This window comes from Phocoena phocoena, chromosome 14, assembly GCF_963924675.1.
Source record: "Phocoena phocoena chromosome 14, mPhoPho1.1, whole genome shotgun sequence".
NCBI classification, from domain to species: domain Eukaryota; kingdom Metazoa; phylum Chordata; class Mammalia; order Artiodactyla; family Phocoenidae; genus Phocoena; species Phocoena phocoena.
In genome coordinates, this window is record NC_089232.1 from 9,741,579 (window position 1) to 9,756,699 (window position 15,121).

The 15,121-nt window shown below is 55.0% G+C and overlaps 1 protein-coding gene across 1 annotated transcript in view; it reads right to left on the reverse strand.

The window, feature by feature from the left end:
- KCNIP3 (potassium voltage-gated channel interacting protein 3) overlaps positions 1 to 14,531 on the reverse strand; it is a 72,312-nt gene extending 57,781 nt beyond the window's left edge. The window contains exon 1 of the mRNA XM_065891677.1: positions 14,360 to 14,531. Within this exon, the coding sequence (XP_065747749.1) occupies positions 14,360 to 14,516 (157 nt within the window). The 5' untranslated portion in view covers positions 14,517 to 14,531. The remainder of the gene's footprint in view (positions 1 to 14,359) is intronic.
- Positions 14,532 to 15,121: the final 590 nt, after the last annotated feature.

Sequence of the window (15,121 nt, forward strand, 5' to 3'; positions counted from 1 at the left end):
AGAAATTTCAAAGGCAAGGAACACAGGGTAACAAACTCTGCCACCCCAAAATATGGCTCTTTGGCTTATGGGTTATTTTGAGCTGATAAAACGGTTTCAGATAACAGAACTGCTTTAGATTATCTGCTGGTTGAACAAGGAGTCTGTGCCATAGCAATGACCTCCTGTTGTACCTGGATCAACAACTCTGGTAGAGTAGAAACTCAAATACAAGAAAGTAGCAAACAAGCCACTTGATTAAAAAAGGTTGATGCCTCTTCAGGTGCATTCTTTGATTTACTTGATACCAACTGGTTTGGTTCATGGGGACCCTGACTAAGGAGCAAACTCAGTCTCTTGGTTTTATCCTCCTGACATTCACCACCGTATTCTCCCTGGGGGCCTATGTTCTCTTAGAGGTCTTACATGCAAGTTTGAAGCCATCAGCAGTACATCAGATGGTTTCTCTATATACAAAAAATAGAATACCACTCAGCCATAAAAAAGAATGAAATAATGCCTTTTGCGGCAACATAGATGGCCCTAGAGATGATGCTACTAAGTGAAGCAAGTCAGAAACAGGAACAAGATGGACGAGATGAAAAGCAAAAACAATTTTCCCATGGCCCGACATCATAACCTATGAATTTCACAATGAGATAAGTCCCCTGAGGGTAATGGACAGTGGCAGTAATACCAAATTGTTGGTCAGTCTCTCATGCATGAGAGGATGACCAAAAGGGAGGAATTGTTAAAGTACTTAAGAGGCTGTTGGACTGAGGTGCCTCTAAGGCCTTGGCAGCTTATGTAAACAAACCAAAACCTAAGCCAGAGTCAACACACTTAAATCTGGGAAAATGCAACTTATGAACAACTAATGAGAGACAGGCTCTCCCAAATAAGACAACTGCTTAAGCTATGACCAGTCAATTTCCTTGCTTTGCTTTGCTTCTGCATCTTCTCTATAAAAACCTCCCCATTAGCTCCTGTCAGTGGAACACTCCTAACCACCTTTGGTTTGGTGCTACCCAATTCAAATAAACTCTTGAATTTTTTTTGCCCACACAGCAGGACTTGTGGGATCTCAGTTCCCTGACCAGGGATTGAAACCCAGGCCACAGCAGTGAAAGCCCAGAATCCTAACCACTAGGCCACCAGGGAACTCCCTTTAGTGTGTTTTTTACCTTTTACCCTTTAACAGCTATGAGTGGCAGAGTTAAGATTCTTTGCTGTTTAAAAATTGTTTTTAGGGCTTCCCTGGTGGCAGAGTGGTTGAGAGTCCGCCTGCCGATGCAGGGGACACGGGTTTATGCCCCGATCCGGGAAGATCCCACATGCCGCAGAGCGGCTGGCCCGTGAGCCGTGGCCGCTGAGCCTGAGCGTCCGGAGCCTGTGCTCCGCAACGGGAGACGCCACAACAGTGAGAGGCCCGTGTACCGCAAAAAAAAAAATTGTTTTTAAAATGTGGAAATAAAGCCCAAGAGCATTGCATGGTCCTCCGGGCCCTGCTGGGGCATTGTCCAGTGCCTGCCCAGGGCATCTGACTGGCCAGGGGAGCAGAACTAAGCAGTGCAATTGATTAGGGCCCAGACATCGTACAAGCTTGTAAAGCTGATAAGATGTGATGATTTCCTCTCCTCTGTGGCAGAGGGTGGTGGTTTCACTGCCCTGGATCTTTCCTAGTTTCGTACCTGAGCAGCAGTACCTCTGTGTTCCTTTTATCTCCATCCTCTCTAGAACTCCCTGTGTTTCTTTCTCTTTCGCATCAGCTTTGTCACTCTGCTGGTTGCCTCATTAAGGACTTCAATAGAACCTGACACATGCTGTCTATTTGTAGGAGAATGATATTTTTAACACATCAAGAATGATGCTTTGACAATTCAAGCCAGCTGTGCCCAACTTTGTCTGTAACCTTGGGTCTCTGCTCTCTCAATCTGGAGCCCAAGCCCTCTCTCCTGGCCCCTCCCAGCCTCTGCCCCATTCCTGCCTTGTCCCTGGGAGCCCCGGGTCTGGGCACCCGCTGCAGGGTGCGGTGTGAGGCCCAGAAGACAGGGCTCTCCCCGCCTTGGTGTGGACTCCATGTCTCATGTCCAGGTATTAAATGTGATTTTGTTCCTGTTGAGTTTGGGCAGAGGTCCAAAGGCCAAGATCAGCTTTGCAGGTCACACTAGGGGACTGAGAAACTGACTCTGTGACTCACCCCTCCTCACCCAGAGAAGAGAAATGTTGGCGAGGCAAAGGAAGGGAATGTCTCCGGAAAGGCTGGCTGGTGTGCTGGGGTGTCACTCCTCCTCCTCCCACAGGGGGGCTTTGGTCCTCTGTCCAAGTGAGGGGCATCTGAGAAGCCTGTGGGGATCTGGGCACGTGTCCCTGGAGTCTGGGGGATGCAGGGCCAGGTCGGTCTGACGCACACCTGGAAGAGGTCAGGGTGATGGTCATGGCTACACTGGCCAGAAGTACCCAGGGTGATGGGAGGGACGTGGATACCCACATAGCAACAGTCATGGAGGCAGAGGGTGTGTTTCTGCAGGGCTCCCTTGGACGCTGTGGAAGAGAGCTGGGGGCCCATCCTCCTCCGAGAAAGACTGCCTGGAGAGGGGAAATCTCAACAGTTGGGCGTGAGAAACAACAACTGGGCGGTGGCATTGGCCTGGCCCCGGAACCCCGCAGGAGCAGAATGGAGAAAGAGCAGAGATGCTCAGAGATGCCCACGCCCTGCCCTATTGCTCCAGCCTTAAGCCTGAAACGAGCCAGGGGGAGGAGATTCCGGGGTGGATGAAGGTCTGGAGCTCTAAGTCTTCCTGAGTACCCGCTAACACCAGAAAGATGACCACAGGATGTGCACAAAATTTCATCTGAATGGCTGGCAAGAGCGATTCCACAGAGCAAACCTGAAAGGCTCAGAGGTGACAAAGAGCCGCGCTTCCTCCAGCTTGTTTCATATGTTGATGTCAAGTATTTGCACTTTATCGGCTGCCCACGTCCCACCTCCCCGCTTCCTGCCCCCAGGCAGCTCCTCCCACCCTGGCCATCCTGTGAATCCCAGAGCTAGCATTCCCCGGAGCTGGAAGGGGCTCAGAGGGAGACCAGCAAGCCCAGGCCTTTGTGATTGTTGTCAGATGAAGGACCTGAGGTCCGGGAGGCAGACTGCACCCTTAGGTGACACAGACCTGCAGTATCCTCCTTCCCTTTCCAGAAAGACTGACACAGAGGAAGCAAGAGAGAGCACCCATGAACCTGCAGCGGTATCAGACGGGTAAGAAGGTTTAGAAAAGGTGCATAAAGCTACCAGCAGTAAAGATGCCTGTGGATTGAAACTCCACTAAGCCAGGGCGCTCACTGACCCTTCCAGACGCCCTGCGGAGCTGGTGCCGTTCCCTACACCCCTGCCGGGCTGGACAGGTGAGGAGGGGCTCAGTGTGGGCAGGAGAGATGCTCCAAATCACCAGCCAGCTGGAGCACATGGGAGTAGCTAGAAGGATCATGGCCAGAGGCTTTGAGATGCCAGGCACCTCCCTCTGCCCCTGGGCCCAGCCCCCAGGCATCTCTCTTCAAGGACCACCATCTTCAAAGTTCCATCCTCCCCCAAAAGGACAGCCTGGAGAGAGGAATTCGCAGCAGCTGGGAGGCAGGGCTTAGAGGCACCGTGAGCAGAGAAGGCATTTCCCTTCTCTTGAAAAGCCCGGGGTGACCCTGGGCTCCCATTCCCAGCAGCAGCAGTGGTCCAAGTGCCCCCCGGAGGTCCCTGAGGTTGCCCCCCTGCCTTAGACTCACATTCCCATCTGAGCTCCCTCTGCAAACCTTCACTGTATCAGAATCCTGTCTTCTGATTCCTAGAGATCTATTATTGCTTTTGAGGGTTTTAAACCGTTATTATTCGACCGATTTTGAGATGATTGATTATATGTTCAATTTTTAATTTTGATCCTTCTTAAAAGAGCATTCATTAATTTGACAAGTATTTGGGGCCTGTGCTAGGCAAGCACCAAGTTCTGTGCTAGGCACTCGGGACAGGGCAGGGAACAAGATGGGGGACCCGCCCCTGGAGAGGGGACAAAGGTCAGGTGCTCCAGCCTAGCCCCGCTCGCTTGGCCCTTTGTCCCTCAGTGGCCATGAGCTTCTTTGAGCAGCATAAGTAGCTTTCAGCTTTGGCTAAAAAGCCAACATGTCACATGTCTCCACTGCCTCATCTTTATGTGTTAGAGATTTAATTTGATTTCTCTTTAGGGGATCGTGATTTCTTTAGCTTCCTTCGCATCCCTCCAATAACAGGATAGAACAAAAGGACACACAAGACCCAAGCTGTTGAAGGTCTCTCCTTCCACGGTCTGAAGCTCCTGACACCAGCCCTTCCTGGGGCGTCCTGCCAAGGAAACTGCAGGGCCCCAGACGCAGGAGCCCCTCTCCCTGTGCCTGGTCTGCATGGTCCGCATGGCCCAGCCTGGGACGAGGTCCTGCTCAGCCCTTGAGCACCTGGCTCGGGGTGGGGCAGGCAGGGAGGCAGAGGGGCAGTGGGACCCAGCCTGCCCGGAGTCACTCCCACTCGGGGCTCCTCCGCAGGCCTGAGTCTGAGAGCACAGGCTCCAGGGGAGCCCCCCGCTGCGTCCCTGCTAGAAATTCCAGGTTGGTGGGTTTTACAGATTTTGAAAGATGGCTATCACTGATTGAGTACTTTCTAGACACAGGCCTTTCTACACGCTTGCTTGTTTTATTTAATCCTTGCTACAGATGTCATATCTGTCTTTGCTGAGAGAGGAGAGGGGTCCCCAGTGAGGGAGGGGAGAGGGGAGAGGACCCCCGGCCCGAGAGCCGCCAGCCCCCTCCCAGCCTATGCTCGCTGTGCCTGAGTCGGTGTGCCCTGGAGAAGGAAGCCCCCTTCCCACCTGCTTTCCCTCCCCAGGCCCACGGGTGGGGGAGCCCGGGCTTGGCACTCACTGTCTACCGGCCGCCGGGCAGGACTCTAAGGCTGGGCATCCCTTCCAGTCCCGCTCTCAGGACCGCTGTGCCCCGTCACCCCTGCCCCATTCAAAGTGGGCACAGTTTTAAACCCCGAGCCTGCCCCTTCCTGCCCCCTTGCCCCCAGTCCTGCCAGAGCAGTCCTCATCTCGAGTCAGGTTCCCAGAGACGAAGCGGAAGGAGAAGCTGATGGTGTTGCCCAGGTGTTTCTTGCAGCCGTGCTGGCACAGCTGCAGCCTCAGGGCAGCCCCCTGGGTGCGCCAGGGGCCTCGCCGCGCCCCGCCATCGCCAGGCCTGGCCCGGGGGCCCTTCTCCTGCCCTCGCTCTGCCCAACCAGCCACAGTACCGGCCCCCCAGCCTGCTCTGTGCCCCCTCTGCCTGCGTCTTCCCAGCCTGGCACTCAGTCTTTCCTCTAGAACTCTCTCTCTCTCCCGCCTCTGGTCTGTCTCTCAGTCTCAGTACCAGTCCTGTGGGTCCCAGCCTGTCCCTCCGTGTCTCGGCCTCTCTGGCCTGTCCTTCTCTCCTCTGATCTCTGTCCCTGCCCTCTGCCCTCTCTTGGCCTTTCCCAGGGCCGCCTGCCCCTCAGCCCAGCCCAGAGCCCCCGGGGGCCGGCCGGTGCCCTGCCGGGGTCAGCCCTGCTCCTGCCCCAGGGCCGGCCCCTCGCCTGGCTCCTCGGACCCAGGTGCTCAATCTCCCTGGAGGCAGAAGGGCTCCTGGGAGGGCATGAGGGCGGGGGTGGGCACTGCTCCTGAGCTCCCAGCAGCAATGGGGGAGGTGCCACTGGTGTGATTTTCGGCTGAGGGTGTGATCTCATTGCAAAGGGGCCTCACCTAGGTCCTGGGGCTTCTGTGCAGCCAGAAAGGGAACAGCCCTGCTCCCATCCACCCCCTGCCCAGGAGGCTCAGGGGCCAGGGACCCTGGACAGAGCTGGGGGATGAGTGGGGGCCTTGGCCTTTGGCTAGCTCTTCACCTCTGCCCTCTGCTCACTGACCCCAGCCCCAGCCCTGCGGTGCCTCTGTGGAGTGGAGAAAAGGGAGATGGGAAGGGATCCCTGTGTTGAGGGGGATAAGGAAAAACCAAGGATGTGACTGGAGCAGGCATTGCTGAAGACCCACAGCCCACATTCTCGGTGCACCCGGTGCACGCAGGCAGCTCGCTAAGGCCCTTCTGGGCATCAAAACAACCCCACGAGGTACGTGTGGCGGAGAACAGCACTGCAGCATTCTCCTCTGCTCTTTCACCTACAGAATTCAGATTTCGTTGGGGGTGGAAATGTGCACAGCTTGAAAAAAACCGCCATCCCCTGCCTTCCTTGCAGTCAGGGTGGCTCAGCTCTAGCCCGTAAAATGTAAGCATAAATCTTCCAGAGATTTCTGTGAGAGTGTTGCCTTCCTGATGTAGGCATCACCACTTCCTCCTTTCCCCTGATTTCTCCTTTCTCTTGTCGGGAGCAAAGCCATGATGGCTGGAGCCAGAGCAACAACTTTGCAACTGTGAGGGAAGAAGCAAAAAACCCCTTAGACCTTGACTCTGATATCCCCAAGCTGCTAAACCAGTGCCAGCCGCTGCCTAGCCCAGATTTCTCAGATAGGAGATACATACCTCTGTCTAAAGTAAGCTACTGTTGTTTGGGGTTTCTGTTGGCAGGCAAGTAAAAACATTCCTTCCAAAGTGAAAGACCAGCTGTTGTACCCTGCACTCCTAGCCAGTGAAAGGACGTACACAAGGGGCTTCTTGTGTACCACAGGTGCTGTGCTGCTCCAGACTGTTTCCAGGCACAAGCAAAGGCTGTGCAGCAGGTCCAGGCTGCGTAACAAGCAGCTCTCCCCTTGGGCCTGATGACCCAGCACATTCAATGGCACACAGTGTGTCTGTGGAAAGTTAGGGTGCTCTGCAGGGCCCAGGGTGGGCCCCGGTAGGAGCCTCTGCTTTTGAGCAAAGCCATGCTTTCTTTGGCAAAAATCTCTTCTTCTTTTGACACTACTTCTGGCTCACTCCTGGGCCCTCGGGGAGATGGAAGGCCCGACTGTGGGACACCAGGTGACCCTGAGACCTGAGCTGCCCATCAGGAACTAAGTGTCCACCTCTCCCCCAGCTCTAAAGGGGCATGCACAGCACGTCACCATCACACACAGGCGCTATGTATAAGCTCAGGGTCGGGGGTCTAGAAGGCTCAGGTAGGTGTCTGCTCATAAATGGGGCTCAGACCCCCATGGTTAACAGCTGCATCGCCACCTTCCCCTCAACCCACACCTGTGGCCTCATGGGGAGTCCCTAAGACCGTCTGAGGAGGAAAAGCACGTGTATGTAATTTACAGACAGAGCTGCAAGAAATGCTGGCACCAACTATAAGTTGTCTGGAAGGAGGGGTGGCCTGAGGTACAGATTGACATTGACTCAGGGGTGGGTAGTAAGCATGCGTTCAGGGGTCAAGGAGGTGGAGGGAAGAAGATTGGAGGAGTGGTGACTAGGAGGTGTGAGGTGTCACAGTCCTTTGTGGACGCTGTCCAAAGGGCAGCCAGGCCTGCGGAGGCACCGAGAGTCGGGTGGACAAGATGGCCTGTCCGTGCACGTCAGTCAGCCTGTATTCCTGGCCATGAACGAAGAACCATGGGGGACGAAGATTACTCATGGGTCCACGAAATGAACTTCCCCTCACCGGGCTGATCTGGCTACAGCTGTTGTCGGGTGCCCAGCCTGCCAGCAGGGCGACAAGCCAGCCACCAGGTGGCAGGTCAGCTCCACGCTGGCAGGGACCATCGTTTACTCTTTCTGGAATTGACATTCATTCTGAATACAGACCTCGCTTTCTGCCCACCTTGCTCCTGCCAACAACACCGCCCATCGCTGTGTCCCATGCATCATTGTTACTGACTCAAAGACTCATTTTACAGCAAAGAGTTGTGGCCAAAGGCCAGTGCTGACAAGACGCACGGGCCTCCCCCTATTCCCCATGCCCAGAAGCGGCTGGACTTACAGGACAGCAAAAGAGCCCACCGTGCACTGGTTCCAGTGCCAGTGGTGAGGTGCAGGTGCTGTCCTGGACGTGCCACCATATATGCTCCTCCTCCAGCCAGAAGAATGGGTCCAGAACCAACGGAAGCACCAGCCCCAACCACATACTTGCAGCATTTTTGCTTCTCATCTCCGATACTTTGGGCTCTGGATAAGAGGTTTGAGATTCCTAAAGAAGAATGCTGGAACTTCCCTGGCGGTCCAGTGGTTAAGACTCTGCACTCCCAATGCGGGTGGCGGGGGTTCGATCCCTGGTCAGGGAACTAAGATCACACATGCCGCACAGCGCAGCCAGAAAAAAAAAAGAAGGAGAAGAAGAAGGAGAAGAAGAAGAAAAAGAAGAAGAATGCTTCTCCAAAGGGGAGACATCAGTGCATCTGCTGAACTGGGAGCTGAGACTGTCACCTGGCCATCTGGGGCTCCCCACACCACTCAGGCCAACTGACATGAAAGGGCGTTGGCTGGGATGAATAATGCCAATTATCCAGGGGAGAAGGTGCTACCCCTACATGGGGTGGAGGATGGGAACTATGTCTCAGACCTAGTGAATTCACCACGCAACCTATTCATATTGCCAAATACAGGGATGAAAGTAAGTGGGGGTGGGGTGGAGTTATAGGTAGGATGACTGAGGGCTCAGATCGCTCAAGAATGAGAGCTTGAATCACTCCACCATGGGTTGGTTCTTAGCTGAGGGCCCTGCGGTGGATTAAAATGGCCACAGATTTCATACTGCAATTCCATGGAAAGGTAGTCTATTTCCCCTCCGCTAGGCTAAGCCTATGATTGTTTTGACCAATAGCATGCAACAAAAGTGATGCTGTGTGAGTTCTAGAGCCTCGGCCTCAAGAACTGTCTGCCTAAAAAACAAAAAAAAAGAACTCTCTGCCTTACTTATTGGACCACCTCTTCCTGGAAGTCAGCCATCTTGTACCTGAGTCCACCATGCTGTGAGGATGCTCAAGCAGCCATGTGGAGTAAGACAGGCACTGAGGCACCAGACGTGTGGGTGGAACCTTTCTGAACCTCCCAGCCCAGCCCAGTCACCAGCTAAGCAAAGGCAAGTGAGTAATCACAACTGATGCCACGTGGAGTAGAAGTACCATCGGAGGGAAGGTAGGGGGGCCCGCCCAAAGGCCTGACCCACAGAATTGGGAGAAAAAAATGGTGGTTGTTTTAAGCCACTACATTTGGGAGTATTTTGTTAGGTAACAAAAGGTAACTGAAGCATCTCTCCTTCACACTGGGGGGCTGAACTCTCCAGAGAAATCCTCTTCACAAATCATCTTCCCTCCAGGCTCTAACCATTCAACTTTCTACACTTTTTTTTTTTTTTTTTTTTTTTTTTTTGTGCTGTACGCGGGCCTCTCACTGTTGTGGCCTCTCCCGTTGTGGAGCACAGGCTCCGGACGCACAGGCTCAGCGGCCATGGCTCACGGGCCTAGCCGCTCCGCGGCATGTGGGATCTTCCCAGACCGGGGCACGAACCCGCGTCCCCTGCATCGGCAGGCGGACTCTCAACCACTGCGCCACCAGGGAAGCCCTCTACACTTTTGATAAGGGTAAAAGCTTCAAAAGCCATATACAGTTTTCAGATAAATCCTTGAAAATTTGCACCTGATCTGGCATCTCACTTTGAAACATGATGTTGAGTATATCTTGGTGCTTCAAACACATTAAAATTCTGTTAGGGACTTCCCTGCTGCTCCAGTGGTAAAGAATCTGCCTTCCAATGCAGGGGACGTGGGTTCGATCCCTGGTCACGGAGCTAAGATCCCATGTGCCTCGGGGCAACTAAGCCCACGCGCCACAAGCGCCTCAAGGAGAGAGCTTGCGTGCCGCAAACTACAGAGCCCACGTGCCACAACTAGAGAGAGAAAACGCTCATGCCACACCTAGAGAGAAGCCCGAGCGCCACAACGAAAGATCCCACATGCCTCAACGGCGATCCCGCGTGCCGCAACTAAGACCCAAGACAGCCAGATAAATAAATAAATAAATTTTTTTAAATTAAAAAAAAATTCTGTTAGTATATAGTTATATATCCTTATGTATTACAGACAAGCTAATTAACTTTTTCATCCCCGTACCTTTCTACTACCACTCTTTTTTTTTTTTTAACATACTTATTGGAGTATAATTGCTTTACAACGTTGTTAGTTTCTGCTGTATAACAAAGTGAGTCAGCTATATGCATACATATACCCCCATATCCCCTCCCTCTTGCGTCTCCCTCCCTCCCACCCTCCCTATCCCACCCCCCTAGGGGGTCACAAAGCACGGAGCTGATCTCCCTATGCTATGCGGCTGCTTCCCACTAGCTATCTATTTCACATTTGGTATCTACTACCACTCTTTTATCATGCGTGCTGGTGGTGGTGGTGGCGACTTTATGATTTTACATGGGGGTGACAAACCCCAGGAGAAATGAGTATCTCCCGGAGATGGATGCCGTGCCTGAGAATCTGGGTCTGCACTTTGGGGGAAGGGGCAGGAATGTGTCCCTTGCGTGGGGAATGGTCACTGCCACACAGGAGCGCGTGGCTGCAGCTCCGGCGTCCCCACCGGAAAGGGCTGGGACATGGGGTGTTTCCCATAGCAGCAGGCAGGGCCCTGGCCTTGTCACATCCAGGCCTCCTTCTCTGGCCCTGTAGAGTTTCTGCAGACTTCCCAACAGCCGAGAGTAAATGCCTCTCTGCTTAAACCAGCCAGCCTGGATTCAGGCGTCTGCCACGAAGACCCCAGGTTACTCTGTGGGTGGTATTATTATTCCAGGCTTACACTTAAAGGCACCCAGTCCCACTGTCCTCGTGCAAGCCAGACTTGAGAAGCGCGTCTGTCCGGTTGGTGGCTCAGCCGTGCCCCTGGAGAGGGGGCCTGACATTCTGATAGGAGGAACTTTCGGTGCCGGGGAGATAAGCAGAGCAGCTCAGAGTGCCAGCCCCTGGGTCACTGAGGATGGCCTCCCAGCGTTGGGGAGGGATGCACTTCTGGGGCCACGCCAACGGCTCTGAGCGGCCCGGTCCCAGGACCACCCATCTTAAAGGCCATCGCTGCTGACTGGCTCCCGACCCCATGTTGGGGCTTTTACAGCCCAGGGGTGACCCCCAGGGTGCAGCAGCAGCAGCTGGCCTGGCCCCCTGTCCTCATGCCACCTGGTCCCTGAGTCCCACCCACTCCTTGCCGAGTTGCCGAGGCTCAGGCCACCCTCGTGTTCCACTGGGCCACGCTCCTTGGGTCCTGCTCTAAGATGTCCCAGAAGTCTGTGGTTCAGGCCGCCTCTGCTGAATGGAAACCACCCCTACCGCCAACAAGGGTGCAGCGTCCCGGTCACCCGCCCGCCTTCTGCAGGCGCCAGCCCAGGACACCCAGCTGGGCCAGGCTGAGCGCGGGGACAGAGCTACACTGAATGGCACGATTGTCCTCTGCACCCAGAGCCCCAGGAGGCTCCTGAAGGAGCAGAGGCACCTCGTCCGCACACGGCTGATCATTTCACGAGCACACGGAGCCCTTGGTGTGAGCAAGGTGTCCTCGAGGGATGTGATGGGACTGCAGAGCTGAGGCCCGGGAGCGATGCTCAGTGGAGAGAGGGGTGCACTGGGGTCCCGGCTCCTCTGCCTGGGAGGGTGGCTGCTGCCTCCGCAGACCCCGAGCCCCGCCTTCCCGCAGCTCCCGAGAGAAAAGTCAGGGAAGACACACATCAGAGTGGGCGCCCAGCCCACAGCACATGGAAGACTCTCCAGGTCAGAGACCTCGCTCAGCCCCTGACCCGTGGGACCCGCTGACTCGTGTGACCTTCTTGAGAGTCGGTCTGCTCTTTACTTTTAGTAAAACAGAGTGAACCTCCGTGCCAGCCTCACACAACTAAGGATTGCGTTTTGTGTGTTCCACATGGCCTGGCAGGGTGCCTGGTAAACATGTCACCAGGGGAATGGGCAGGGCTGGGAAGAGCCCTTGGTGGTGTCCTGGGCCCTGCACCCCTTCCCCACCCGCACTGCTGCATGGCCGTGACCAGCCATTCAGCAAAGGCTTCCACACGGCTCTAGAAGGAGCTGACGGGAATAGACGCTGCCATCTAGGAGCCCATCTAGCTAAAGGTGGGACCCGTGGGCGTGGTCCCCTCGGCCCCGTTTCCTCTCGTTGCGACCCCAGACACACCCATCCTGCCCCCCGGGCTTGCTCTTCCCCGTGTCCACGCACACTCAGGTGTGCAAAAGGCTCAGCAAGGGGGGCACACCACACCCCAGCCCCATTCTGAAGACCACCGTGTGCCAGATGTTTCTGCTGGAAGTTGGAAGCTGGAGCCAGGGCTCAGCAGGAGAGAGGCCTGGGAGTGGGGTGGGTGCCGGATGCCGAGGACCGGAGAGGGAGAGACAGACACCGGGGTCACGGAGGGGCCGCAAGATCCACGGGGGGAGAAGGAGGAGCCTGAGCTGCTGCCAAGAAGACCCTGGAGATGCAGGCCAGTAAGAATTTGAGCCTCGAATGAATGGAGAAGGCTGTGATGTACATATATATGCAATGGAATACTACTCAGCCGTAAAAAAGAACGAAATGATGCCATCTGCAGCAACATGGATGGACCTGGAGATTATCGTACGAAGTGAAGTAAGTCAGACAAAGAAAAATACCATGTGATATCACTTATATGTGGAATCTAAAATACGACACAAATGAACTTATCTACAAAACAGAAAGAGAATCACAGACATAGAGAACAGACTTGCGGTTGCCGAGGGGCGAGGTGGGGTGGAGGAGGGAGGGATTGGGAGTTTGGGATTAGCAGATGGAAACTAGTATATATAGAATGGATAAACAAGGTCCTACTGTAGAGCACAGGGAACTCCTGTGATAAAACATAATGGAAAGAATATGAAAAAGTATATATATGTATAACTGAGTCACTTTGCTGTACAGCAGAAAGTAACACAACATGGTAAGTCAACTATACTTTAATAAAATTGGTGGTGGTGGGATGAATTGGGCGATTGGGATTGACATGTATACACTGATGTGTATAAAACTGATGACGAATAAGAACCTGCTGTATAAAAATAAGTAAGTAAATAAATAAAATAAAATTCTTCAGATCGTAAGTCTAAAAAAAATAAAAAGAATCTGGGCCTCCAGCGAGGCGAGGCTGGGCCCATCAGAGCAGACCCGAGCCCGTCGGGTGCACAAGGCCAGCCACACGAGGGCGCCACGGCTCACCTCTGCTCCCTGTTCCTACACTAATGGAAAACAATTGCTTTACTCTGCTGCAGAAAAACAGCCCCGTGATGATGTGAGCTTCCCAGTTAAGCTGTTTGTATGAAATTGTAGTAACCTCACGTTTCTGCATCGTCCCAAGAAGCTGGAGAGAGAGAGCACACACGGACCCCACATGTGTGTATTCACAGGCCCCAGGGCCTCCATGGAGGCTGCTCTGGGTAACGGAACGGTCAGAAAAGGGTGACGGAGCAGCACAGGTAGCAGGGGCTCAGGGAAGCAGAAGGGAGGGGACTGGAAGCATGCTGGGAGCCCCTAGAGTGGGTGTGCAGGTAAAGGACAGGGGCCTGGCCCGCACACACTGCTGGCCCCACCCCATCAAGCCTGGGAGGCTGGGGCCGTGAATATACCCATTCTCCAGGCAAGGGGACTGAGGCTCCCTGGAAAACACAGTGTCTGAGACAACGAACAAGACACAGCTGTCAGGATCCAAGTCTTCACCTTTTCCTTAAAGTCAAAGAGGCAGAGTCTCATGCACGCCTATGTGTGTGATGTGTGCGCACCCACATGTGCTTGGTGGGTGTGCACAGGTGTGAGTGGGTGGTATGTGCACACTTGGTGGGTGTGCACAAGTGTGAGTGTGTGGTAGGTGTGTGAGAGTATAGGGGTTGCATGAGGTCCCCCCTGCATCACAGACACCAAATGTCGCCGACAGCAAGTGCCGGCCATCCATTTCTGCCACAAACTCCCAGAACGCAGCATGAGGTAAAGAGCCAGCCCCAGCCCCTGGGCTGCACTGGGCAGGACCGAGGGGGCGCTGAAGTCCGGGCCTTCTCCTTCCCAGGCCCCTGCACGTGTTTGCACCCTGCAGGTGAGTATCAGCGCCCCTTTACACACAGGACTTAGAAAGGAAGACTGTGTCACCCAAGGTCACCCGGCCGGCGAGGCTCTGAAGCCCCGCTCCATCCTCCCAGCTGGGAAAATTCCAGCACGGTCCTATCGATCTGTCCCCACCTCCCTGGGCCCCGCCTTGAGGTCAGCACCCTGCGGGAGCAGGCAGCGATGAATGGGCACAGGCGTGAAAGAATAGAAACATGTCCCCGCAGAAGCAGAGGTGGTGTGGCCCAGGCTGGGGTCCCAGGGTAGGTCTCTGCGCTCAGAACAGACCCCCCACCTTCTTCCCAGCCAGCCCAACCCCTACCTGAGCCCTGCGGGGCTGTGCTGGACAGGATCCACTTCACCAGGCAGCACCGCATCAGGGCCTGGCGGGTGAGCCTCGGCCGCTGCCACTTGACACCGTCCTTGCTCAGCGGTGTGCGCCCGGGGTCCCCCAGGAGACTGCCATCTGCCAGCTTCATCACCTCCTGCAGCAGGAACAGGCAGAGCGGCCCTGAGCCCTTGCTCCCCAAGGGGACCCCCCCATCATCCCCAGGCCGTCCTTCACTCCACCCAGGGGCTTGCCTTTCAGGGATGCATGCCAGGAGCCCGCAGTCCCGCTGCTGCCCCCGCCCCTGGTCATCTCCTGCCCGGTTTCTTAGCAGCCCCACTCTCTCTCCAAGAGCCCTTGGTCACTGCGTGGCGAGGCCACCTCGCAGGCACAGACAGTGTCCGCTAGAAGAAGCTGCGCCAGTGATCCAAGCTGGAGGAGTGGGTTGAGAATGACGTTAAAGGCCACCGTGGGGCTCTGTGCACGCTGTGCTCCCACACACACTCCCCACCAGCCACACCAGGCTGCTCTGTGAACACACCCCTTCCACACTTCCACACGGAAAAGGTGATCCCGCTAGCAAGTCACCTCCCCCAGGAAGCCCCCGTGGCTTCTAAAGCTGAGGGAGTTGGGTCTGTCCCTGCACCGATAGTTCCACAACAGCACGGACTGTGCAGTAGGAATTTGCTGGAAGAACTCCCGATTGAAGGCAGGGTCTATGGGCAGGGGTTCCCCCACTGGGCACCCTGGTCTGTT